At 46.8% G+C, this 25669-nt stretch overlaps 1 protein-coding gene across 1 annotated transcript; it reads right to left on the bottom strand.

Annotated features, from left to right (window-relative positions):
- Positions 1–561: 561 nt before the first annotated feature.
- On the bottom strand, positions 562–18163 carry Tctn1 (tectonic family member 1). The gene is made up of 6 exons (XM_036171649.1): positions 17713–18163; positions 12538–12658; positions 5997–6127; positions 4132–4283; positions 1105–1204; positions 562–575 (listed from the first exon to the last, which is right to left on the bottom strand). Exons 1-6 carry the CDS (start codon positions 18143–18145, stop codon positions 562–564), a joined length of 951 nt encoding a protein of 316 aa, XP_036027542.1. The 5' UTR covers positions 18146–18163.
- Positions 18164–25669: the final 7506 nt, after the last annotated feature.

The raw sequence follows: 25669 nt of genomic DNA, 5'->3' as shown, positions 1-25669 counted from the left end.
AGCTAGTCACGCTGCTCCCTCTGGGGCATGAACCTAAGTGGGGGGACAGAATTAGAGGGAGACACTGTTCAGTATCCTTTGTGCCTTTTAAGTTTAGAATATTTTGTGTGTACATTTCCTAGTTGAAACCTGGTTCGTAAGTCCCATTTTAAACATGCTGCATTTGCGTTGTAGATTATTTTGTCTTTTCGAGCACAATGGTCTCAGAGTTCCCACTGTGAGACTCAGCCCAAGAAATCCTACCCAAGCCGGCACGGGGTGTGCACGTGGAATCCTAGAACTGGGGAGGCTGAGTTGGAAAGACCAGGGTGAGATACACTGGAAGACCCTGACTCAGAAACCAAGTGAGAGCCAGCCACAGTGGCATGTGACTTGACCTCCAGCACTGGGAAGGCACAGAGGCAGGTCGGTCTTTGGGAGCTCAAGGCCAGCCTGATCTATGTATTGAGTTCTGAGCCAGCTGGGGCTACATAGTGAGACACTGTCTCAAAACCTAAAAATAAATAAACAAATAAACAAAACAAATAAACAGACAAAACAAGCGAAAAGAAACTGAAAGCCTCACCGGTCCACTTCTGAGAAAAACAAAACAAAAAACTTGTCATGTTAGCTGACCCCAAGGGATACTGTGCAAACAATTTTAATTTTTTATTACATTTGACCTGTGGGTGGGTGGCCGCACAAGAGATACAGCCTGTGAGTGGAAGGCTGGGGGTAACCTATGGGAGTCGATTCCCTCCCTCCACTCCAGAGTCTCAGGGATAGAACTCAAGGTGCCAGGCTTGGCGGCAAGCATCTTTACCTGCTGAGCCATGTCTCTGGCTGCGGGGTGAGGGTTAACCAGAGCAAGCAGCCTCGTGCAGCATGGTAAGCGGCACACATAAGTGCTCAGTCACATGCTGCAGAGATCTGCAATCCCCGAAATATGTGTCTACACGTCACTGTTTACAGGCGCTTAGGGCAGTGTTCAGGCAGCCAGTGGCCAGGGTAGAAAGGGTCTCTTCAGGCAGGACCTGAGACCTCTCTGCCTGACGCATCCTTAGGTTATGAAGCCTGTTTAACTGGCAAGCATAAGTGACTAAGAGGAGCAGGGCACTCTCTTACCGGCAGGGTTCTGATCTGTACACAGAGATGACGTGAGAGGCGAGGGCAGTCTAAGAAACGAACCTGAAGACGAGCCTGCAGTCTGCAGAGGAACTCCGTACTGCAAACACAGAGGCCACGGGTGAGACAAGGCATTCATTCTGCATGCACTGGACACATGGCAGTGCCCATGGGGCTAGGGGTTTGAGGACACATGCTGAGCACAGTCCCTGCCACACAGGGCTCATTCTCGGCTGTCAATCACATCCACACACACCATTTTCAAATAAATTTAAAGTTCGTGTGGTAGCGCACACCTTTAATCCCAGCACTCAGGAGGCAGAGACAGATGGATCCTTAAGGAGTTTGAGGCCAGCTTGGTCTATATAGTCCCAGGCCAGTCAGGGCTACACAGCCAAACCTGTTGTGTTACAGTTGCCGCCAAGATCGAATCATTCTGCCCTGCAGGAAGCTCCTTAAGCAGGAAGGCAAACACTTCAAAGGAGCTTCAGGAAGTCCCTGAAACTGACCAGCTTCACTAGGCCCCTCCCTGCCGGAGTAAGCAAGAAAAGCTGAGAGTCCCTCTGAGACAGGCAGAAGAGCTGCAAAGGAGCCGCTCAGACCAGCCAGCTGCCTGGTAGAAGCAGAAACCCGGAAGAGGTTTACATGAGTGGTTCTCAACGTGGGAGCTGAACGACCCTTCACAGGGGTCGCCGAAGACTGTCTGCATGTCAGATATTTACATCACGATTCATAACAGTAGCAAAATGACAGTTATGAAGTAGCAATGAAAATAATTTTATGGTTGGGGGTCACCACAGCATGAGGAACTGTATTAAAGGGTCGCAGTATTAGGAAGGTTGAGAACCACTGCTCTAGCCCCTTAATTAGCTAATTTATTTATTCATTTATTTATTTAGATATGAGGTCTTACTACGTTGCCCAGGCTGGTCTTGAACTCCTCCAGGGTTCAAGTGGTCCTCCTGCCTCAGCCTCCCAAATGATGGGATTAAAGTTGCTCAGGGCAAGTGTGATGATTCATGCCTTCCACCCAGGTTTAACTGTGTCCTCTACTTGAGACACATAGGGGGTTCTAGGTAAACCACAGCTACATAGTGAGAGCCTATCTCAAGTAAATAAACCGAGGCTTGAGAGAATGTGCGCACCCACGCGTGCCTGTCACTGTACTGTTGCCTCTTTCACTACGGAGTGCCCCTGGCATGTGGTAAGAAGCTGAAGTGGCATTTACCTCTGTGGACAGGAATCGATCGGGTGGCTGAGCACAGGCGTGAACAAGTCACTGTTCAGTAACATTCATTTAAATGGCAGCTGTGACACTCACTAAAATCTAAGATTTTCTGTGTGTGGATGTGGGGGAGGGGCCGTGGAGGTCAGAGGTCAGCTGGATATCTTCCTCAATTGCTGTTCATCTTAAGTTTTTGAGATCAGGTCTCTCTACAACTGGAAGCTTGGGTCTGCTAAGAAAGGATGGTGGGGCAGGATGTTAAGAGCACACAGTGCTTTTGCAGAGGACCCAATTCAGTTTCTAAACTGCCCCTCATAAGGCAGCTCACAACCACCTGTAACTCCAGCTCAACCAGATCCAGCTCCATCTCCTGGCCTCCACAGGCAATACACTCATTTGCCAGTGTGGGGGTGCACACCTTTGAGCTCAGCACTCAAAGGCAGAGGTAGGCAGATCTCTAAGAGTTTGAAGCCAGCCTGATCTACATAGCAAGATCCAGGACAGTCAAGGCTACATAATAAGACCCTGGCTCAAAACAAATATAAACACATAATTAATGTTTTTTTTTCTTTTTCAGAGCTGAGGACTGAACCCAGGATCTTGTGCTTGCTAGGCAAGTGCTCTACCACTGAGCTAAACCCCCAACACCATGATTAATGTTTTTAATTTAAAAAAAAAAAAAAAGTGGGTAGTGGCTGGTGTGATCCTCCGCTCAGGAGGTAGAGATGGGAAGATTATCATTTCAAGGACAAGCTGAACTCACTATACAGTGGGACTCAAAGATGAAAAATTAAAAATCGGATAGAAGGGCTGGGCCTGGGGTGCTGGGGGAATGCATGAGCAGCAGGGTCCCATCCCCAGTGCTGTCAAGACTGGAATACTGGGACACACAGCAGGCAGGCTTGTCCGGATGTCCTGACACTGGTCGGCAAGCTCTTTTCCAGCACCTGTTTCTCTCAGTTCAATGACACAGCAGTGTGTCCTTCGCAGGCTGCATTCGGCAATGCTGAGAAAGCCCTCCACAGTGCCTGGCACACAGGGATGCTCACAGAACAGTGACCAGCCTTCATATACCATGGGCAGACACAAAGTACTTAATCTCTCAGTTCTGTTTAGAGGCAGGGTTTCGTGTAGCTCAGGCTGCTTTAAACTTGAACTCCTGCTCTTCCTGCCTCCACTCCCGACCACTGAGATTATAGGTGGGTACCAGTATGCCCAGCTTTGGAAAAGTACATCCAACATTAACAGGTTTGCTAATGAAGGGATATATAAAACAGCACACAGCTTCCTAATGTCCGTAAACCAAAAACGACTCTGAGAGGACCTGGCATCCAGGCGGTCCACGCCTCGTGCCCAGAGGCAGGCTTCAATCCTTTTGCCACACTCTCCTGGGCTGAAAAGAATAGAAAATTTTGCAGAGAATAAATTCAACTGCAGAGCTGAGTGGTGGTGGCATATGGATTTAATCCCAGCACTCTGGGAGTTTGAGGCCAGCCTGGTCTATGAAGTGAGTGAGTTCCAGGACAGCCAGAGCTGTTACACAGAGAAACCCTGTCTTGAAAAATCAAACGAAAAACAAAACAAAACAAAAAATTCAACTGCAGAAGTGACCTCAAATCCCGGGTTCAGAATTTGAACATCACTTGGATTCCCAGGCTCTTTGAGAGGACAGCAATGACTCTCTGGTGTCATCCATGTCCCAAGGGCTGGCAGTTTGGCTTTCTATGTTGATACTGAAATCAGTTTATAAGGATAGAGTATTTCAGGATAGATGAGAGACTGCCCTCAAGTTGTTGGCTCACCTCGTACTTAGTGGGCTGTGGAACATCTGATGAGGTTGTGGAAGGAACATGTGACTCGACACTCAGCGTAAAACCACCTGATGCTTGCATCAGTCTGTCGAAATTGTTCTCGTTGGGCACTTCCGGATTAGCAAAGGACAGTGCAGGCTTGTCTGTTTTTAGACAAAGCATTGAAAATCAGCAGAAATGTATGGAGTATGTGACATCTCAACTTTGGAAACCCATTTTTAATAGCAACGAGACTGATGTTAAGAGCCTGGCAGTGGAGGTGCATGGTTTAATCCCAGCACTAAGGAGGCAGAGGCAGGTGGATCTCTGTGAGTTCGAGGCCAGCCTGGTCTATAGAATGAGGACAGCCTGGGTCACACAGAGAAACCCTGTCTTGAAAAACAAAACAAAAAACAAACAAAAAGACTGATATAAGAAAAGTTTTTCTGGGCTAGCTAGATGGCTCAGCAGGTAAAGGCGCTTGCCGCCAGGCCCGGTAACCTGAGTTTGATCCCCAGGACCAATATTGTGGAAAGAGAGAACTAACTCTAGAAAAAACACCCTCTAACTTATGCATGTGTGCACACACACAAATAAAGGTAATTTAAAATGATTTCTTGTTGGATGGTAGTGACACAGGCCTTTAATCCCAGCACAGGCAGAGGCAGGTGGGTCTCTGAGTTCAAGGTCTACATAGTGAGTTCCAGGACAGCTAAGTTACACAGAGAAACTCTGCCTCAAAAGAAAAAAAAAGTTTTCTTGTATATTTGCCTCTCCTGGGATTTCTTGAGACTTGTTACTTGAGACTTGTTAAATGAACAGAATCCCTAATCATCATGAGTTCAAGACCATCCTGGTCTATATGGAGTTCCAGGCCAGCCAAGATACACAAGACCCTGTCTTGAGAAATCAATAAACAAACAGAATCAGTAGACCTGGCTGCATCTAACAGTGTGGTCGGGAGTGATTGCTTCGAAGGCCCTGCAGGGAAAACAACACAGTAGGAACCAAGAGACAGAGCTGGCCACTTTCTCCAGCACACAGACAAGTGACTGCTTCTTCCCGCTTCCAGGGAACACTCTCTGGAGGAAGTGAGTGGGAAGGTAAGACTCATTCATCTCTTGGCAGCCACCTCCTTGCTGGATCCGAAGGGGGAAGAAGAGGCAGGCTCCATGTCCACCGGGCTGCTTTTATGGCTTAGACAGTCATCGCCAGTTGTCACGGAGGCAAAGTCACAGGACATTCCCCCAAGTCTTTAATCATGAGGGGACACATCCCAGATACGGAAAGACTTTGGGATGAGATGATGAAGTTGACCTGCCAAAGCCTTGAGTGTGCCTCTGCTCTTTGATATCCTGAGAACAGCACATACTCAGGAGCAGCACACTGCCTAGGCTGACTTCTCAGGTAAAAATAAAGATCCTGTATTCATGCAAATACTCTCAGTAAAAATAAAAAAGAAAAAGGAAATGGAAACCACAGGTAACATTTAAAGATGAAACTGATTTTCAACTATTACTCCAAGAGGAAATAAACGTGCATGCACACACATGCACATGTATGCGCCCATGCACATGCACGCATGGAAGCACACGCGTGTGTGCGTGCACACACACAAAACTCAAATTCCTATGTCTACAGCACATAAACCTCTTTGAAGCCAAGCGTAAGATAAAGACATCTACAGCACAGGGACGTGAAGACAGTGTGCCAAGGACCTATAAAGTTACTGTAAATCAGCCTCCAGCCTTGAATTATTCACACAGCCCACACCCAGGATGGGTGCTTTAAATGGAACTGAATGAGTTGCTTTCCCAAAAAGTAACTTTTAAAAGAAAGACAGGGCTTCACAACATCTATCAAAGTCAGATACTTACAGTTTGAAATATGGACGCAGAAGACGGAAGGGTTGATCTGGTCAATGAGTCTAAAGACGCGGTGAGGAGGGTCTGCTGTCAAGTTCATCGAGTAGACGGCCGCCTTCTGACTACAGAACTGCCCATCGCCCCTGAGAGTCAAAGAAAACAACAGTGAGTTGGCAGTGCACGTCTACGCCAGGCCGTCTCGTCTCCAGATCCTTCACTACACTAACAAGAACCATAAGGACGCTGATGGAGTCGGACGTCACAACAGATTCCATTTGAATTTATTTGCTGTTACAAGTGTGGCACCGAAGCCTTTATCTCCATAGAAAGAAGACAGGCACAAGAACTTTGGCCAGGCATGCTGGTGCATGCCTGTATTCCCAGTAATACAGAGCGGTAGAGACAAGTAGGTCTGTGAGTTCAGGTCTACACAGCAAGTTCCATGTCAGTCAGAGCTACACAGTGAGACCCTATCCCAAAAATATATAATAATAATAACAACAACAACAACAACAACAGCCTTTAAGGGAAGGCTCCTGGGTGTGGAGCATAATCTTGAACAGCATTAAGATTATGATATTTGGGGTTGGAGATTTAGCTCAGTGGTAGAGTGCTTGCCTAGCAAGCACAAGGCCCTGGGTTCAATCCTCAGCTCAAAAAAAAAAAAAAAAAAAAAAAAAGATTATGATATTTTGGGAGCTGGAGAGATGGCTCAGTGGTGAACCTAGATTCAGATCCCAGAACCCACATCAAGGCAGCTCATGCCTGGACTTCCAATTCCAGGGGATCTGACTCTCTACTGGATTCTGTGGCCACTACATGTGTGTACACACAGCATACACAGGCACACACACATATAAATAAATCTAAAAACATACCAGGAAGTTTTAAAAGGTTTTTTTTATTATATTTGTTTGGTGTGAGTGTGTGTGTGTGTGTGTGTGTGTGTGTGTGTGTGTGTGTGTGTGTGAGTGAGAGAGAGAGAGAGAGAGAGAGAGAGAGAGAGAGATGCTTTTTCCACGGCACACATGTGAAAGTCAGGGGACAATTTACATGAGTCAGTTTCTCCTTTTACTAGGTAGGTCCTAGAGATCAAGCTCAGGCCAGCAGGCTTGGCAGGAAGCACCTTTACCCACTGAGCCATCCTGCGCTGCTCTCCTCCCCATCTTCTCTCTCAGCTACCTGTTCAGTCAATGTCACAGCCTAGAATGCCTGTCCCCCAACTTGTGCTTGACCCTCAGGACTCAGCACAGCTCGGATCGTCTTTTCTAGAAAGCCTTCCCCGCCTAGCTGAGGTAGACGGCATTCTCTGGGGCTCCTCCAGGCCTGCACCCTTCACCCCTCTCCCTCATCCAACGGTAAGCTCTTAAAAGCAGCCCGGGCAAACTCAGCTTCACGTCTCTAGTGCTCGTGGGAGGTGCTCAAGAAGGCACAGAAAGTGGCCAAGTCTAGAGTCCCTGGCCAGCCCGTGCCAGGCTCTGCTTCCGTCCTGCCCCCTCCTGCCCTACAAAGAAGGCCAGGAGGAGGCGGAGGCCATGAGCCTCGGGCTCGCTGTCTGCCCGAAAGGTGACAACAGCGGAGGGCAGGCCAGAACTCTCTTACCCTAGTCAACTGGTGTGTGTCACCAGGAACCACACACCTAGAGCCTTGCATGGCTGGGCCAGCACTCTACCACTAAGTGCTATCCCTGCCAGTCAAGACAATTTAATGAAGGCCCATTACATGGTATCAGCCGGGCAGGCACTGACGTCACCTACAATAGATACTCCTGTCCTCATGAAGGTTCCATCGGGTGGGGGACAGATTCACTCAGATGCCCACCAATAGATTTCCAGGTCATTATACGACAGGAGTTGTTGGCAGTTAAACATAATGAAACCTTTATGGACTGGAGCATATGATGGGGCACTCTACAAATTAGCTTTAGGGCTTTTGCTTTTTTTTTTTTTCATTCTTTTTTAGAGATAAGGTCTCCCTATAATTGCCCAGGCTATTTTCCAACACAGGAGCTCAAGTGATCCTCCTGCCCCAGGCCTCCCCAAGGTCTGTGGCTATAGTAGCATGTAATTTGGTTCATAATTCTTTTGGTGTGGGGGGGTGGATCACAAACAAAACTAAGTTTTAAAAAACTGAAGTTGGGCTGGGGAGATGGCTCAGAGGTTAAGAGCACTGACTGCTCTCCAGAGGTCCCGAGTTCAATTCCCAGAAAACCTGAAGTTGGGCTGGGGAGATGGCTCAGAGGTTAAGAGCACTGACTGCTCTCCAGAGGTCCCGAGTTCAATTCCCAGCAACCACATGGTGGCTCACAACCATCTGTAATGAGATCTGGTGCCTTCTTCTGGCCTGCAGGGATACATGCTGTATACATAATAAATAAATCTTTTAACAAACAAACAAAAAACACTGAAGTCTTTTCCTGAGAGATTTAGCCCTAAATCTTGTAGTTTTTTTTTTTTTTTCTTTTTTAAAATTCTTTTTGAGGGCCCATCACCCAGCTCCAATAAATACACAGTGACTTATTCTTACTTATGAATGCCTGGCCTTAGCTTGGCTTGTTTCTAGCCAGTTTTTTTTTTTTTTTTGGTTTTTCGAGACAGGGTTTCTCTGTGTAGCTTTGCACCTTTCCTGGAACTCACTTGGTAGCCCAGGCTGGCCTTGAACTCACAGAGATCCGTCTGGCTCTGCCTCCTGAGTGCTGGGATTAAAGGCATGCACCACCACCGCCCGGCTTCTAGCCAGCTTTTCTTAACTTAAATTATCCCATCTACCTTTTGCCTCTGGACTTTTTATCTTTCTTTATTCTATATGCCTTTCTTCCCTTCTTACTCTGTGACTGGCCCCTGACGTCCTCCTCTCCTTCTCTTTCCTTGCTCCCCCCTCTTCTCTCTTCTTTATTCTGCCTGGCAGCCTCACCTATCCTCCCTCTCCCCTGCCTAGCAATGGCCGTTCAGCTCTTTATTAGACCATCAGGTGTTTTAGAAAGGCAAAGTAACACAGCTTCTCAGAGTTAAATAAATGCAGCATAAAAGAATGCAACACAGGCTAGAGAGATGGCTCAGCGTTTAAGAGCACTGGCTGTTCTTCCAGAGGTCCTGGGTTCGATTCCCAGCAACCACATGGTGGCTCACAACCATCTGTAATGAGTTCTGGCCTGCAGACATACATGCAGACAGAACACTGTATACATAATAAATTTTTTTAAAAAAAGAATGCAACACATCTTTGCATCATTAAACAAATATTCCACAGCATAAACGAATGTAACACACCTTAAACTAATAATCCACAATAGACTCTCAAGTCCACAGATGAGGTCTGTTTTTATAAGATTTATAGACTACAGGACCGTCTGCTCAGTCACACATCAGTGGCAGCTTTTGCTCAGCTGCAGCACTCACATGACTTGTAAAGAATAACACGTTGCCTGGCTGGCCCTTTACAAAGCCTGCCATCCTCTGTTCTGAAAACCACAGTTTACACCTAGAATTACTGTATTTGGTGACCAGCAAGATGGCTCATAAGGTAAAAGTACCTACTGCCAAGCTGATGACGTGAGTTTGATCCCTGAGACCCACCTGTGCTGTGAGATGTCTTTCTATATGCTATGAATATATGTTGCTCCCATTGATTAATAAAGCTATTTGGCCAATGGTGAGGCAGAATAAGGTTAGGTGGTCCATTCAAACTGAAGATGGAGAAGAAAAGGGGTAGAGTCAGAGGAGATGCTGCCACCAGGAGAAGCAAGATGTGAGAAAGCTGGTAATGCCACGAAGCCACATGGCAAAACACAGATGAATAGGAATGGGTGGAGTCAAGATGGAAGAAGTACTAACAAGAAGCCTGAGCCACAGGCCACACGGTTTGTGATTAAGATAAGCCTCTGGGTGATTATTTCATAAGCAGCTGTGAGAGCAGGTGGGAGAGATTCGTCTGGACCACGGGTCTAGGAAGGACCAAGAAACTTCCGCCTGCACACATGACAGAAGGGGAAACTGATTCCCTAAAGTTGTCCTCTGACCTCCACTTGGATGCCATTGTTTGAGCACACATACACACACAAGTAAGTAAAAATGTAATTTCAAAAAGCTGCACAGGGGCTGGGTGTTATGATGCATGTCTTTAATCCCAGTCCTCAAGAAGCAGAGGCTGGCAGATCTCTGAGTTCAATGCCAGGCTGGTCTACAAAGTGAGTTCTAGGACAGCCAGGGCTGCATAAAGAGACCCTGTCTCAAAAATTTAAGAACGATGACTCATCAGTTAGTTAAAAGTGTGTACTGCTCTTGAAGAAGACCCAAGTTTGGTTCCCAATACCTATGCTGGGCGGCTCACAGCCTCCTATGACTCCAGGTCCAGGGAACCCAACACCCTCTTCTGGCCTCAGCAGGTGACTATACCATGTGCATACCCTCCCCACACCCCGCCTAAGTCACACATGCATACACATGATTAAAAATAAAAATAAGGGGCTGGGGATTTAGCTCAGTGGTAGAGCGCTTGCCCAGGAAGAGCAAGGCCCTGAGTTCGATCCTCAGCTAAATAAATAAATATAATAAAAGGTGCTGGGTGGTGGCGCACGCCTGTAATCCCAGCACTCGGGAGGCAGAGCCAGGCAGATCTCTGTGAGTTCAAGGCCAGCCTGGGCTAACAAGTGAGTTCCAGGAAAGGTGCAAAGCTACACAGAGAAACCCTGTCTCTAAAAACCAAAATAATAATAATAATAATAACAACAACAACAACAATAATAAAAGGTAGCCGGATGGTGGTAGCACATGCCTTTAATCCCAGCACTCATGAGGCAGAGGCAGGTAAATCTCTGAGTTCAAGGCCAGACAAGTTCACATAAGAAGTTCTAAGCCAGCTAGGGTTATACAGTGAAACCTTGTCTCAAAAAAAACTTTTTAATTACTGTATTTTAATAAATGGCACTCCAATTTTTTTTTTTCCAGACAGGGTTTCTCTGTAGCTTTGGAGCCTGTCCTGGACTAGCTCTGTAGACCAGGCTGGCCTTGAACTCACAGAGATTCACCTGCCTCTGCCTCCCAAGTGCTGGGATTACAGACGTGTGCCACCACCGCCTGGCGCAAAAATGACATTCTTACAGGGCTGGAGATACATGCTTACAAACCCAAGACAAAAGTAGACTTATTTTCAAGGAAGGCTAAACCATGTTCTAGTCCTAGAAGCCAGAAAAGGACCCCCTCCAGCAACCTGCTCTCCAAGCTTCTTCACAATGTTTGAGGGGGATTCGGTTTCTCCGATGGGTTAATAAAAGGATTTCCCATGACAAGAGTCCACTGTGTTTCCAAAAGGACTAAGCCTGCCATGTGGCTGTCACTGAATTTCAGTCACTCTCTAGGGCTCTCTCAGTCACTCTCTCTACAGTAAGCTGGTACCACCCTGAATGCATGAACCTTTTCAAAGGGCTGCTATTTTTTGCAAAAACCTCTGAAACAGGAGATGAGATTACTCAGAACTGATCACTTCTTCACCTTGTATTCCCATGAGAATGTCTCTCTCATCATTTTCCATGCACTGTGAACTGAGAATCCTTGCTTTGTTTATAACCAGAGAGGTGCACAAAAAGTATCCCAACTAATAGTTAAAATCCACAGAGAGAGCTGGGAAATACAGGGGCTGGGGAGGTGGCTCAGTGGGTAAAGTGCTTGCCTCAGAGCATGAGGGCCTAAGTTCGGTTCCCAGCAGGGATAAAAGCCAGGCATTGGTGGGTATCTGTATCAGGGCACTGGGCAGGGGAGGAGACAAGCCGTCAGCCAGCCAGTCTGGCCAAAAAAAACATAAAGGAGTTCCATGTTCAGTGTGAAAACCCATCTCAAAAATTAAGGTGGAGCTGGGTGGTACTGCTATAGGCCTTTAATCCCAGCACTAAGGAGGCCAGCCTGGTCTACAGAGTGAGTTCCTGGACAGCCAGGGCTACACAGAGAAACTCTACCTCCAAACAAACAACAAATGTTGACCTCTGGCCAACACCCATGAATACAAAGATAGGCACACCCATACATATACTATACATGCACACCCATGCATATACTATACACACACACCTAGGCTGTATGAGACTAATACACAGGTACAAACTGGTGACACATTATCTGTGCATAGCTCAAATATTAGTCTACAAACACAGAGAGTCTTACTTCATAACACTCCAGAGCAGTGGTTCTCAACCTTCCTGATGCTGCGACCCTTAATACAGTTCCTCATGTTGTGCTGAAACACCCCAACCATACAATTATTTCATTGCTACTTCATAACTGTAATTTTGAATGGCAATGAAAATATCTGATATACAGCATATCTGATATGTGACCCCCAAAGGTCACGACCCCACAGGTGGAGAACTGCTGCTCTAGAGGTAAGACACGTGCCCTTCCGTTGCCCACACTGTTGTGGGGTTGCATGCAGACAAGCAACTGCTTCTGACACACAAGGGCTTTGCACAGTAGGGCTTCTGAGTGGTGAGGAACACGCTTTGTGTCCACAAAGTTTATTGTCCTGGCCAAGTTGCCATCAGAACTCCCTGTCATATGCTTACGTGACAACTGGGACTGAGCAGGCGGAGAAGACGCTGAAATCCACGGTGCTGCAGTCAGGGTCACAACAGCAGTTGACGTCACACTGTGCTGGAAGCAGGTCACAGACACACAGAGCAGCAACTGCGAAATAAAGACGGGAAGGGGGGGGTGTTCAGAGGGTCACAGTGGGTAGGCCATTACTGCTCCCTGACACCGAAAGACCCCAGAAATCAGCCTTTAATCCCAGCACTTGGGAGGCAGAGGCAGGCGGATGTCTGTGAGTTCGAGGCCAGCCTGGGCTACAAAGCGAGATCCAGGAAAGGTGCAAAGCTACACAGAGGAACCCTGTCTTGAAAAAAGCCCAAAAGCAAAAACAAAAACAAACAAAACAGAAACCAATGTCAAAGAATATCTGGCCCCTATTGTGCTTGGGGGAAAGCTACCTGTGGTTATCAATCACTCTGAGTACCCCATGTCAGTGTCTCCCTGAGGAGGCTGCAGATGTCAATCACTCTGAGTACCCCAAGTCAGTGTCTCCCTGAGGAGGCTGCAGATGTCAGTCACTCTGAGTACCCCAAGTCAGTGTCTCCCTGAGGAGGCTGCAGATGTCAATCACTCTGAGTACCCCAAGTCAGTATCTCCCTGAGGAGGCTGCAGATGCCTGCGCTCCTACTTCAGAGTAGATTCCAACGAAGGATTGTTGGCAACTCGTCCCTTTCCTCACATACTCTGGCTGTTTTTTATTTTCAATTTTTTTTTTTCAAGAAAGGGTTTCTCTGCCTTGGCTGTCTTGGAACTCACTCTGTAGACCAGGCTGGCCTCAAACCTAGAGATCCCACTGCCTCTGCCTCCCGAGAGCTGGGATTAACCATTGGGATTAAAGGCTTTTTCAGCCAGTTGCTTTGACTCCTTCCTAGTCATAAGATCCTGACCAATAATCAATAATCAAATGTTCCTATTTTGGCTTAAAACGTCTTTTTTTTTTTTTTCCTTTTTCTTTTTAAGATAAAGTTTCTCTGTGTACCCCTGTCTGTCTTGAAACTCACTCTGTAGACCAGGCTGGCCTTGAACTCAGAAATCCGCCTGTCTCTGCCTCCCGAGTTCTAGGATTAAAGGCGCGTGTCACCACTGCCCAGCCAAATTTTTTTTTTTAATTTTAAAATTTACAATACAGGGTAATAAATTTATGGCAGGATAATACAGCATGGAGGAAAAGCAGGAACCCCACTCCTCACTCCCGAAGCAACTCTGGCCTTATCCACCCTGCGGGGTCATCTTGACTCTTCCGCACTCCACTGTTAGCCCCACTTCACAGACAGAGAAGCTCCACATGAGCAGAGGGAGCCTCCCTCCAACAGCCTGCGAGAGCTCTGGGCACTGAGTATTTGATTACACTGTTTCAATTCATGACTAACGTTACTGCCCTGCTCGTTCATCTCTGTCAGAGAAAACGCTTTGAAAGAAACGACAGAGAGCCTGAAGTGAAGGCTGGGTGCTTCAGAGCACTGGCTGCTCTTGCAACGGATCTAACTTTGGTTCCTAGAACCCACATGACAGCACATGGCCATCTGTAACTCCGGCTCCAGGGGATCTGATGCCCTCTTCTGGCCTCTGCAGGTACACAGATATACATGCAGGCAAAACATCCATCCACATAAGATTAAAATGAATACATCTTAAAAACAAACAAAGCAATACTAGAGCATGAAAATAACACACTGAATTCACAGCACAGACTATTGTGAGGAGAGGGGACATAATAAATTCAGGAAATAAAAATTTTAGTATTTTGTTGTTGCTATTGCTGTTTGTTCTGTTTCCCAAAACAGAGGCTCTTGTGAACCAGGCTAGCTTCCTAATCCTCCTACCCCTTGTAGAAAATGCGGGATCACAGGTGTGGACCACCATGGTTCCTCCCCTCCCCCAGCCAAGGCCTCACTGAATCATAACCGTAATGTTTTTTCCTTTTTTTTTTTTTTTTGAAAAACAATCTCAAGCTACAAAGGAAAGAATTTTAGACAAATGCTTATAGGACGTCACACCAACATTCTTGAACGTCTGAATGGTCTCACAACTGAAAATAGCTCTTGAGACAGTAGGCCAACACCGGTGCTTCCCGGTCAAGCAGGTACACAGGTTATAGGCCAGTCTGGTCAACCTACCAAAACTGTCAGGAAGGGAGCTAGGCAAAAAGGAGAAGGCGGGAGACTGGAAGGGTTTTACAACAGGCTGGAGAGGAGTTAAGAGCACATACTGCAGGCTGGAGAGATGGCTCAGTGGTTAAGGGCACTGGCTGCTCTTCCAGGCATGAGTTCAGTTCCCAGCAACTACATGGTGGCTCACAACTATCTGTAATGAGATCTGGCGCCCTCTTCTGGCCTGCAGGCACACATGCAGGCAGAACACTTATACATAATAGATCAATCAATCTTTTTTTTTAAAAAAGAACACATACTGCTCATGCACAGGACCCAAGTTGTATTCCCAGCACCCAAGCCAGGCAGCTCACAATCACTTCATCCAGCTCCAGGGGCTCTGAGGCCCTCTTCTGACCTCCGAGGACACCAGTACTCGTGTGCACATACTCACACACGAGTGATATGCAAATATACACTTATTTAAAATAAAATTTAGAAAAATACCCCCAACGATATAACATGCTCTAGAGAAGCATAAAGAGAAAGGAAAGTTTATTGATACATGTATAAAACTTTCTTGGTCCAAGAGTCAAATGTGCTCCCTCTAGAGATTCTCTTTAGCCAAGGACACCTGTGGATGCTCACTAAAATAATACTGAAATTCCTGAACTGGGACTGGAAAATAAAGGGAGCAATCAGGCCCACCACCTCACATGTTTAAAATTGTAACCACGATTTTTTGTCAAAGCTTCAGGCCCTGGTAAGTAACTAGATAAGGATTAGACACATCATGGGGTTGTTGAGGATTAAATGAGTGTAGCATGCCACACAGTAGACAGTGAGTTCTACTCGGTGAAGAATTGTCCTTTAAAAAGATGAAGTGTAGCCGGGCATTGGTGGCGCACACCTGTAATCCCAGCACTCGGGAGGCAGAGGCAGGCGGATCTCTGTGAGTGAGGCCAGCCTGGTCCACAAAGTGAGTTCCAGGAAAGTCGCAAAGCTATACAGAGAAACCCTGTCTCGAAAAAACCAAAAAAAAAAAAAAAAAAAAAAAAGATGAAGTGTAAGGGCCAGGTGGTGGTAGCGGCGCACACCTTTGGTCCCAGCACTTGGAGGCAGAGGCAGGCAATCTCTGAGAGTTCAGAGGCCAGCCTGGACTACAGAGTGAGTTCCAGAACAGCCAGGGCTGCACAAAGAAACCCTGTCTTGGAAAAAATAAACCAACACCCCCTCAAAGGAAAACCTTATAGAGTTTCAGACATGAATACCTGGCTATATTGTCCCCACATATAATGATTTGACTTCTCTGCTAATTCACAAGTCAGCAGGTTAAATACAAAGCAGAGAGTTTGGTTTATATACTCAAGTATCAAGTGTATTTCTCATTTGTTTCCCGTTTGGTGCTGTAGATTGAACCCACGGCCTCCTACATGCTAAGTGAACACCCAACCATTGAACCACACCACCCACCAGCCTTTGTATTTTTTTTCTCATAAACTACTCATAGTTTTCAAAAAGGCCTCCAAGAAGAATAACCTGAATTAACTTGAGTTCAGGATAGCAGCCAAAGACAATTCTTTTGAGTTATCGATACGCTCAGCCTTACTGGGTGAAAAATCTTTTTCTCTCAAACAGTAATAAAAATCACACACACACTGTTCTTCTCAATCCAAACCAAACTGTCTAAAATTCTTTTCTGAAATCACAACTCCACTGAGAACCTAATGACTACTACAAATCCCCACTGTGGGGGCGTTTGCCCACCAACCCCACAGCTCCCCAGAGTTGTCTTGAGTGTGAGCAGCAGCAAATATTAGATAGAAGGATTTAGATTGTGGAGATAAACAGATAGAAAATACAGGATAGCCTCGAGAGGTCCTGGAACCTTTTCCAACTCGGACTGTCTCTGCCCCAGGGTATTTATAGAGATGCCAAGAGGGCGGAGCAAAAGACCTCCTCCCCCAGCACAGCCAAGTGCAGACCACCTCAGACACCTGCACTCAGGCCCATGGTCCTAATCATCCTCTATGCGGACCTGCTGGGTAAAGCCACCGAGGAACCTGAAAACGGGCTCTCACACCTCACCCTAGAAAAAAATGCGGTTACAAAATTTCACAAACTCAAAGGGACACAGAGCCCCTGAAGTCACAGGTGTAAAGTCAGATTATCAAATACTCACTAAATGTGTAACACAAGATTGAAAGATCAGTTTCTCGACGGGTGATAGAGTACAGATAAAGGCACTTGCCATTGGGCCAGGCACCCACTTGGTTTGTGAGGAGCAAAATTCAAGCTGTCCTATGACTATGACCTCCACATGGCCGTGGTATCTCATGCCCAAACACATAAAAAGTACATGCAGGGCTGGAGAGATGGCTCAGAGGATAAGAGCACTGACTGACTGTTCTTCCAGAGGTTCTAAGTTCAATTCCCAGCAACCACATGGCGGCTCACAACTATCTGTAATGAGATCTGGCGCCCTCTTCTGTATATTAAATAAATAAATCTTAAAAGAAAAAAAAAAAAGGTACATGCAATTTTTTTTTTTAAAGTAAGACCAGTTTCTGAGACACATTCATTATCCATAAACAAAAATCCTCATATCTGAGCCTAAGCCCTCACCTTACACACTTTCCCTGCTCCCACCCATCACTGGAGGCAAGCTGAAATCACCAGAGAGAAAGGCCTTCCCGGTTCATTCTAAGTGAGCTACACCTTCGGCGTCTGAAATGTACTCACTGAAAAGTTCAACAAAGCCTATATGCGTTCATTTCCTCCACGTTCCAGAAACTAATTTCATCTTCAGCTGAGCGGATTTATTCATTATGAACTGTGGCATGAACGTTGCCCGGGACTACTGAAGTTTTCCAAGATCTCAGTGTCCCACTTAGGCCCCGCTTTCCGCATTTGTGCGCCCGAGATCCCGTCTCCCTCCCCCGTCTCCCTCTCCGGGTGATGACAGGGAGCCTGAAAAGGACAGAACTTTGAGCGGTTCTCATTTTTCTACGTTCTCACTAGTCTTCTACCCGCTCCAGGGAGTTAACACTTTGTACCCACCGTCCGTGACCGGGGTGGGCCTGGGGCCAGAGACCTCCGGAGCCCTGGGAGTCCCCGAGGTCCTTGGCGACGAGGAGGGCCTGAGAGTGGCTGGGGTGGCCTCGGTGGAGTTGAGGTCCTCCTTCGTCATGGTCGGGGTGGCCACGGCCGGGGTGGCTACGGCCGGGGTAGCCGCATCCGGGGAGGCCACGGCCGGGGTAGCCGCATCCGGGGTGGCCACGGCCGGGGTGGCTACAGCCTGGGTAGCCGAATCTGGGGTGGCCACAACCGGGGTGGCCACGGCCTCGGTGCTCGCTGAAGCGCAGCAGCTCAGGAGCACCAGCAGGAGCAGCGGGAGGCCCCGCGGCCCCATAGCCGAGCAGAGCATCCCGGGCCCGGGACTCACTGCCTGTGAGTTGCCAGGCAACAAACACAGCCGAGCGCAAGGTGTCATGGGAAAGGGCTCCCGAGGCCGCCATAGTATGAAGGAGGAGGTGGAGCCTGGAGCCAGACCTGTGGGGATAGGCTTAAGGCCCGACAATCACAACGGGGGCGGGGCTAGGGGCGGAGACTACGCCATGCTCGTAAGGTCGGGACTGAGTGGGCACTGCAGGGGCGGGGACTGACCAAAAGAGGGGGCGGGGCCAGGACCTGCAGGGGCGGAGCCTGAGGCTGCTCTTTCTGTTGTGACTGCCTGCGGGCTTCGTGGCGGTTTCAAAAAATGTCGATTCCAAGCTACAGCCTCATGGTATTTGGAGTCAGTCAAGTCTAGGACAGAGCTTAGAAGTGAGTGTTTCTAATAAAAAGACCCGCGGCTGATGGGTGGAGGGAAATTTAGAAGCGACTGGAGTCTTTGAAGAAATATGGAGTTCAGTCGTCACATCACCATCTTTGAAAAAGGCTTTGCCTTCTTTGCCTTTAGATACATCGCAGGAGGTCGCCAGACGACTTCTACCCACAGTATTTATGATGAGGGAACAGAAAACAACAAAAACACACCCTAATTATTTGTTTGTTTTAAACAGGATCTATCTCACTGTGTAGCCCGGACTGACCTCAAACTCAGGGCAGTCCTGCCCCAGTCTCCAAAGACAGTCAAGCGCCACGCGTCCAACCTCCATTTCTGCCTTTATGATTATATGACTTGGGGAGGTTTTTTTCAGGTCTTTTTTTTTCCCAAAAGGTTTATTTGTTTATATGTTTTATGTATTATAGGTGTTTTGTTTGTATGCATGCACACCAGGAGAGAGCAACAGATCTCGTGAAAATACAGCCCTAAATGGTTGTGAGCCACTATGTGGTTGCTGGGAAATGAACTCAAGACCTCTGGAAGAGCAGCCAGTGCTCTTAACAGCTGAGTCATCTCTCCAGCCCCTCCTGAAGTCTTATAGTCCCATGCTTCCATGAAAAAATCCTCGAAGTCCTCTTGTCCAAGTGCAATCCCTGATGAGCCCAGTGTAATTGTTTGACATTTGACTTCTTTAAAAGTCAAAATGTGGCCAGGCAGTGGTGGTGGTGGTGGTGGTGCACACCTTTAATCCCAACACTTGAGAGGCAGAGGCAAGCAGATCTCTGTGAGTCTGAGCCTGGTCTACAGAACAAGTTCCAGGACAGGCTCTGAAGCTACCCAGAGAAACCCTAATTGGAAGGGGGGGAAAAAAAAAGGAGGGGCTGGAGAGATGGCTCAGTGGTTAAGAGCACCTACTGCTCTTCCAGAGGTCCTGAGTTCAATTCCCAGCAACCACATGGTGGCTCACAATCATCTGAAATGAGATCTGGTACCCTCTTCTGGCCCACAGGGACACATGCAGACAGAGCACTGTATCCATAATAAATAAATAAACCTTAAAAAAAAAAAAAAAAAAAAAAAAAAAAAAAAAGGAACCAGTACATCCATCTGTGCTGGAGTTTCTTCCCAGCCAACATTTCTATTCACAACAAGTATCCCCAAACTGAATATACTGCAGATGTTCATCCATATACTGGGCAGCAGAATTTGGCTTGTTTCCAGTTTTGAGTGATTTTTTTTTTTGGTTGTTTTTTGTTTTAAGATTTATTCATTATGTACACAGAAGAAGGCACCAGATCTCATTGCAGATGGTTGTGAGCCACCCTGTGGGTGCTGGGAATTGAACTCAGGACCTCTGGAAGAACAGTCAGTGCTCTTAACCTCTGAGCCACCTCTCCAGCCCACAGTTTTCAGTGATTTTTACAGAGGTGCTCTGACCAGTTTGCTATAGACTTTAAGGGGGCGTGTGTTTTCATTTCTCTTGGATGCCCTTCCCAGGAGTGTGTCCTATGGTCATGTGCGATGTACGTTGATAGGAAACTGCCCAATGTTTCTCCAGAGCGACTTTCCAGTTTTGTTTTCCCCGCTGATAATCTCTTAGCTCCAGTTTCACACGCTCTTGAAACACTGGGAGTTTAGGTCTACACAATTTTATTTCCATTTTTGGATTTGGCTAACTTGAAAGGCCTTTGTTGGTATCTCACTGTTTGGTTAATTAGTTAGCTTTTGTTATTGTTATTTTTTTAGATGTTGTTGTTGTTTTTAAGACAGGGTCTCTCATGTAGCACAGGCCGGCCTAAAACTCAGTATGTAAGAATGACCTTGGCCTTCTGGTCTTCCTGCTCCCACCTCCCAAGTGGATGGGATGGCAGGTACATTTCACCATACCCAGTGTACACCAGAGATGTCATATACATCTGGGAGTTCATTCTTACTAGATAAGCACCCTACCAACTGAACCATATTCCCAGCTATTTGTTTGTGGTGTGTGTGTGTGTGTGTGTGTGTGTGTGTGTGTGTGTGTGTGTGTTTGAGACAAAAATCTTACTGTGTAGCCTCCATCCAGTCTCCCAAATGATGGAACTGTGGGTGTGTGCATCCTCAACCTAGTTGGCTCTTAATCCCATGGATCTGAAGTGACACATTGACTTTGTAGTTTAATTCTGAAGTATTAAAAGCACCCAGAGTCTGAGCCTAGGTGTTGTGACTCACTTGGAAGGCTCAGGCAGGAGGATTAGTCCCAACTTCAAGGCCATCCTGAGCCGCATGGAAAGATCTTGTCTGAAAGAAAGTAAAACAGAAAGGAAAGCAGATGCATATTGTAGTGTGAATTCTAATTGGTCCTAATAATAAGAACCTGGAGTCAGATATCAGGGTAAATGCTGAAAGATCAGAGAGACAAAGGAGCAAGCCACAGCTACTTCTTCCCTCTAGGAATCCACAGACTGAAAAGGGGCTGAGCTCCTGTCTCCTCCCACCTTATTTTCCTCTCTCCACCTGTCATATCACTTCCTGTCTCCACCTCCCTAGTGCTGAGATTAAAGGTGTGTACCTTGAAAGTACTGGGATCAAAGGCTTGAGCCTCCACTCTCTGGCTCTGTTTCTCTTTTAGACTGATTCAGTCTCTCCCAGTTGTTCAGCCTAGAATCTCCAAAACGATGCTGGGCCCTAGGCAACTTTGCCCTTGTCTTAAACTCTCAGCCCCACCCGCACTGAATTTGACTAGAGACAAGTGTGACAACAGACCTTCAGTCCCCCACCACAGCTCTCTCCAGTCAGGGAGACTGACCAAGTAAAAGCCACTCGGGTGACCCAAGCAGAGCCACTTCCAAGTAAGGACCAGATCAAGAGACCACAAATACTAAACTTCTTGAACACTTGGAAGCTGCCAGAGCTACAGAGGACTACATACATCCAAGCAAAAGCTTTCTATGAACTAAGCGCAGTGATGGATTAATAATGTCTGCCACTGGAACAGGGAAGCACAGTGGCCGGTCTGCCAAGAACTGTCAGGTTTTTACCCTATGTACAGGGAAAGTGGGGCCTACCTGAAGTCAGGGCTGGTTCCCCCTGTCTTCAATACTGCTCTCTGGAGTTTTTTGGGGGGGGGTGGAGGGTTGTTTTTTGTTTGTTTGGTTGGGTTGGTTTTTGTTTTGTTTTGGTTTATTTTTTTTGTTTTTTGTTTTTGTTTTGTTGGGGTTTTTTTTGTTTTTGTTTTTGTTTTTGTTTTTGTTTTTGTTTTTGAGACAGGTGTCTCTGTGTAGCTTTGGAGCCTATTCTGGATCTCACTCTGTAGCCCAGGCTGGCCTTGACCTCACAGAGATCCACCTGCCTCTGCCTCCCGAGTGTTGGGATTAAAGACATGTGTCACCTCCACCCAGCCTCTCTAGCATTCTTAAGCAAATCAGGATACTGAAAAACTGGCAGAGTCTAAGCATAGCATAGCAACAACCAAGAGTGGTTTATTAAAAGCCAGGCATGCCGGGCGGTGGTGGCGCACGCCTTTAATCCCAGCACTCGGGAGGCAGAGCCAGGCGGATCTCTGTGAGTTCGAGGCCAGCCTGGTCTACAGAGCGAGTTCCAGGAAAGGTGCAAAGCTACACAGAGAGGGCTGGAGAGATAGCTCTTCGGTTAAGAGCACCGACTGCTCTTCCAGAGGTCCTAAGTTCAATTCCCAGCAACTACATGGTGGCTCACAACCACTTGTAATGAGATCTGACGCCCTCTTCTGGCCTGCAGGACATATGCAGGCAAAACACTATATACATAATAAATAAATAAATCTTAAAAAAAAAAAAAAAAAAAAGCGGGGCATGGTGGTAAGCATCTGTAATCCCAGAACTCAGGACCCTGAAGCAGTCAAGTTCAAGGCTAGTGTGGGCCATATAGTTAGACCCCTCCCATCTTCAAGACAAGCAGGCACAAATCCCCCAGAACCCTGAACCAAATGAACTTCTTTACAAATCAGAGAGAGAGAGGGGGGAGGAGAAGAAAGAAGAAGAAGAAATAATAATAATAATCCTGAATATGCAGATGTCCCTTGAATTACTTTAGTTTTGGTCCCCATCTCACCTCAGGACCTTTCTGGGGTTCATCAGCTCCAGCTAGCTGCCTTGCAATTCCCTGAGCAAGATTTGGGGTTCTACCACTCAGCCAGACCTTGGGTGCTGTCTTTCAGGAAGTACCTAGGGTGTCTGCTGAGCAGTGTCCCCCAGTTGTCTCTGGCTGTGCACCCTTTGATCCCTTCATCATCTCTTCAGGAGCATGTCTGTGGAGACTGACAGCTGTCTAGCATGTTTCTGTGTTTAGGGGAATATCCTGTGTTAGGCGTGGAGAGGCAGGAGAAAGGTGAAAACACATTCCCTGAGGAGCGGCGTAGCATGAGGCTGAGGCAGGGGGTGTGTGGCAAAAATCTCTCTACCGTCCATTCAGTTTTGCTGTTAATCTAAATTGCCCTTAAAACTGTTAAAAATCAAGCTGGGCGGTGACAGTGCATGCCTTGAATCCCAGCACTCGGGAGGCAGAGGCAGGTGGATCTCTGTGAGTTCGAGGCCAGCCTGGTCTGCAGAGTGAGTTCCAGGAAAGGCGCAAAGCTACACAGAGAAACCCTGTCTCGAAAAACAAAAACAAAACAAAACAAATGTTAAAAATCAGGGGCTGGAGAGATGGTTCCGTGGTTAAGAGCACTGGCTGCTCTTCCAGAGGACCAGGGTTCAATTTCCAACACCCACATGGCAGCTCACACCTGTCAAAACTCAAGTTCTAGTGGATCCAGCTCCCTCACAAAGACATGCAGGTCAAACACCAATGGATATCAAAATAAAAAATTTAAAAATGTTAAAGATCAGACACAGGCCAGGCATGGACACACTCCTTTAATCACTCAGGGCTGGAAGGCAGAGGCTGGTGGATTTTGTGAATTTTAGGTCAACATCACCTACATAGAGAAATACAAGTCAGTCCAGGCTACATAGTGAGACATCTCAAAAACAAATCCAAATGCAAACACCACACACACACACACACACACACACACACACACACACACAGCGCCATCCTGATGAAGGCTCATTGGGTATAGGTACTTGCTGCCAAGCCTGATAACCTCAGTTTGATCCCTGGGACCCACATGGTGGAAAGAGAGAACTTCCATAAGGTGTCCTCTGACCTCCTTACATCCCCTAGCATGTGCAGCCACACATACTAGGACCCAGGTTCAGTTCCCAGCCCCAATGGTCTGGCGGCTCACAAGTGTCTGTCACCTCAATGCTAGGAATGTGATGTCCCCTGCAGGCCTCCACAGACATTGCACCTATGTGGCACACACATGCGCATAAAAATTAAAAAGTCAAAATTGAGAGCACATCTCAGAGCAGTGTTTGCGTTCAACTGCCCCCACCCCCACTTCTAACACCTGCTAGTCATGTGACTGTGGATTTGTTCTGTGGGCTCAGATTCCTATAAGAAAGGGTGGCGGTGGTAAAATGGGGGGGAGGGTGCCATGGCACTAGCCACTTACTAAGCTCTCAAAGGACTTGAAAACATTACCTGGGAAGGGGCAGAATTCCACATACGGAAATGACCGGCGCAGGCTGATCCAGCACACATAAAACTGAAGAAAATGTAACATTGCCTTGATATTGACCAAAAGCTTGCCCCAAGGTTTCCAAACTTTGCTATTCTGAACGTGACAGTTGCACCTTGTACCTGCAGGTGGCAGCATTTGTCACTAAAACTCTTCCTCTCCAAGCGTGGAGAAGAAAACCGATTTTTTCATTGGCTCCTGTTTATTCCACCAATGTTAGAGTGTTAATTGAGCATCTACTAGGTGTGGAGAACCAGTAAGACCACAGTAGTTGGGAAGACACTTAGGGTTAGGGAAATGGCTCAGTGGGTAAAAGTACTTCTTGTTAGGCCTGACAACCTGGTTCCAGACCCAAGACCCACGACCCACAAGGTAGACGTCGAGAACCGAATCCGGCAAGTTGTCCTCTGACCTCCACTCACACACCACACACACCCCAAAATATAGAAAAAAATAAGTTTTTAAAGACACTTAGACCTTACCATAGGCATGGGCTCTAGAACCTTCTTCAGAGTAGTTGAGGGATCTCCCAGAAAATTATTCAGTTATGTATTGTTAGTTTGAGGCAGAGCCTTATTCGGTGGGGTTCTCCCCTCAGAAATAAAATGCCTTTTTTTTTTTTTTTTTTTTTTTTTTTTTTTCGAGACAGGGTTTCTCTGTGTAGCTTTGCGCCTTTCCTGGATCTTGCTTGGTAGACCAGGCTGGCCTGGAACTCACAAAGATCCACCTGCCTCTGCCTCCCAAGTGCTGGGATTACAGGCATGTGCCACCACTGCCCGGCTCGCCTTTTTTTTTTTTTTTCTTTCATAAGCACACATTTAAAAAAAAAAAATCTGGGGGCTGGAGAGGTGGCTCAGAGGTTAAGAGCACTGGCTGCTCTTCTAGAGATCATGAGTTCAATTCCCAGCAACCACATGGTGGCTCACAGCCATCTGTAATGAGATCTGGTGGGTAAGCAGAACACTTTATACATAATAAATAAATCTTATTAAAAAAAAATCTGGGGTTGGGGATTTAGCTCAGTGGTAGAGTGCTTGCCTAGCAAGTGCAAGGCCCTGGGTTAAATCCTCAGCTTTAAAAAAAAAATCTGTAAATGACATTATTTACTATGACTTTTGTGGATTTTGGTGTTTTGTTTTGTTTTGAGACAGGGTGTCAGCTCTAGCTGTCCTGGAACTTGTTCTGTAGATCAGGCTGGCCTCGAACTCACAGAGCTCTACCTTCTTCTGCTTCCTGAGTGCTAGATTAAAGGTGTTAGAAACCATGCCCTTTATTTATTTACTCACCTTTTGAAAGCTGTTCAGTTGGGCATGGTGACCCACAATTGTAAACCCAGCACTTGAGAGACAAAATGATCAGGAGTTCAAGGTCATTCTGTGTTTCATAGTGAGTTCGAGCTAGCATGAACTGCGGGACACCCTATCTCAGAAAGCAAACAAACAAAAAAGAGCCTGGAGGTGGCTCATGCCTTTAGTCCCAGCAGAGCCAGGTGGATCTCTGTGAGTTGGAGGACAGCCTGGTCTACAGAGTGAGTTCCAGGACAGGCACCAAAGCTACACAGAGAAACCCTGTCTCGAAAAACCAAAATAATAATAATAATAATA

This window comes from Onychomys torridus, chromosome 22, assembly GCF_903995425.1.
Source record: "Onychomys torridus chromosome 22, mOncTor1.1, whole genome shotgun sequence".
Lineage (NCBI taxonomy): Eukaryota > Metazoa > Chordata > Mammalia > Rodentia > Cricetidae > Onychomys > Onychomys torridus.
The sequence above is the reverse complement of the archived record's forward strand: the minus strand, read 5'-3'. Positions and strand labels throughout refer to the sequence as shown.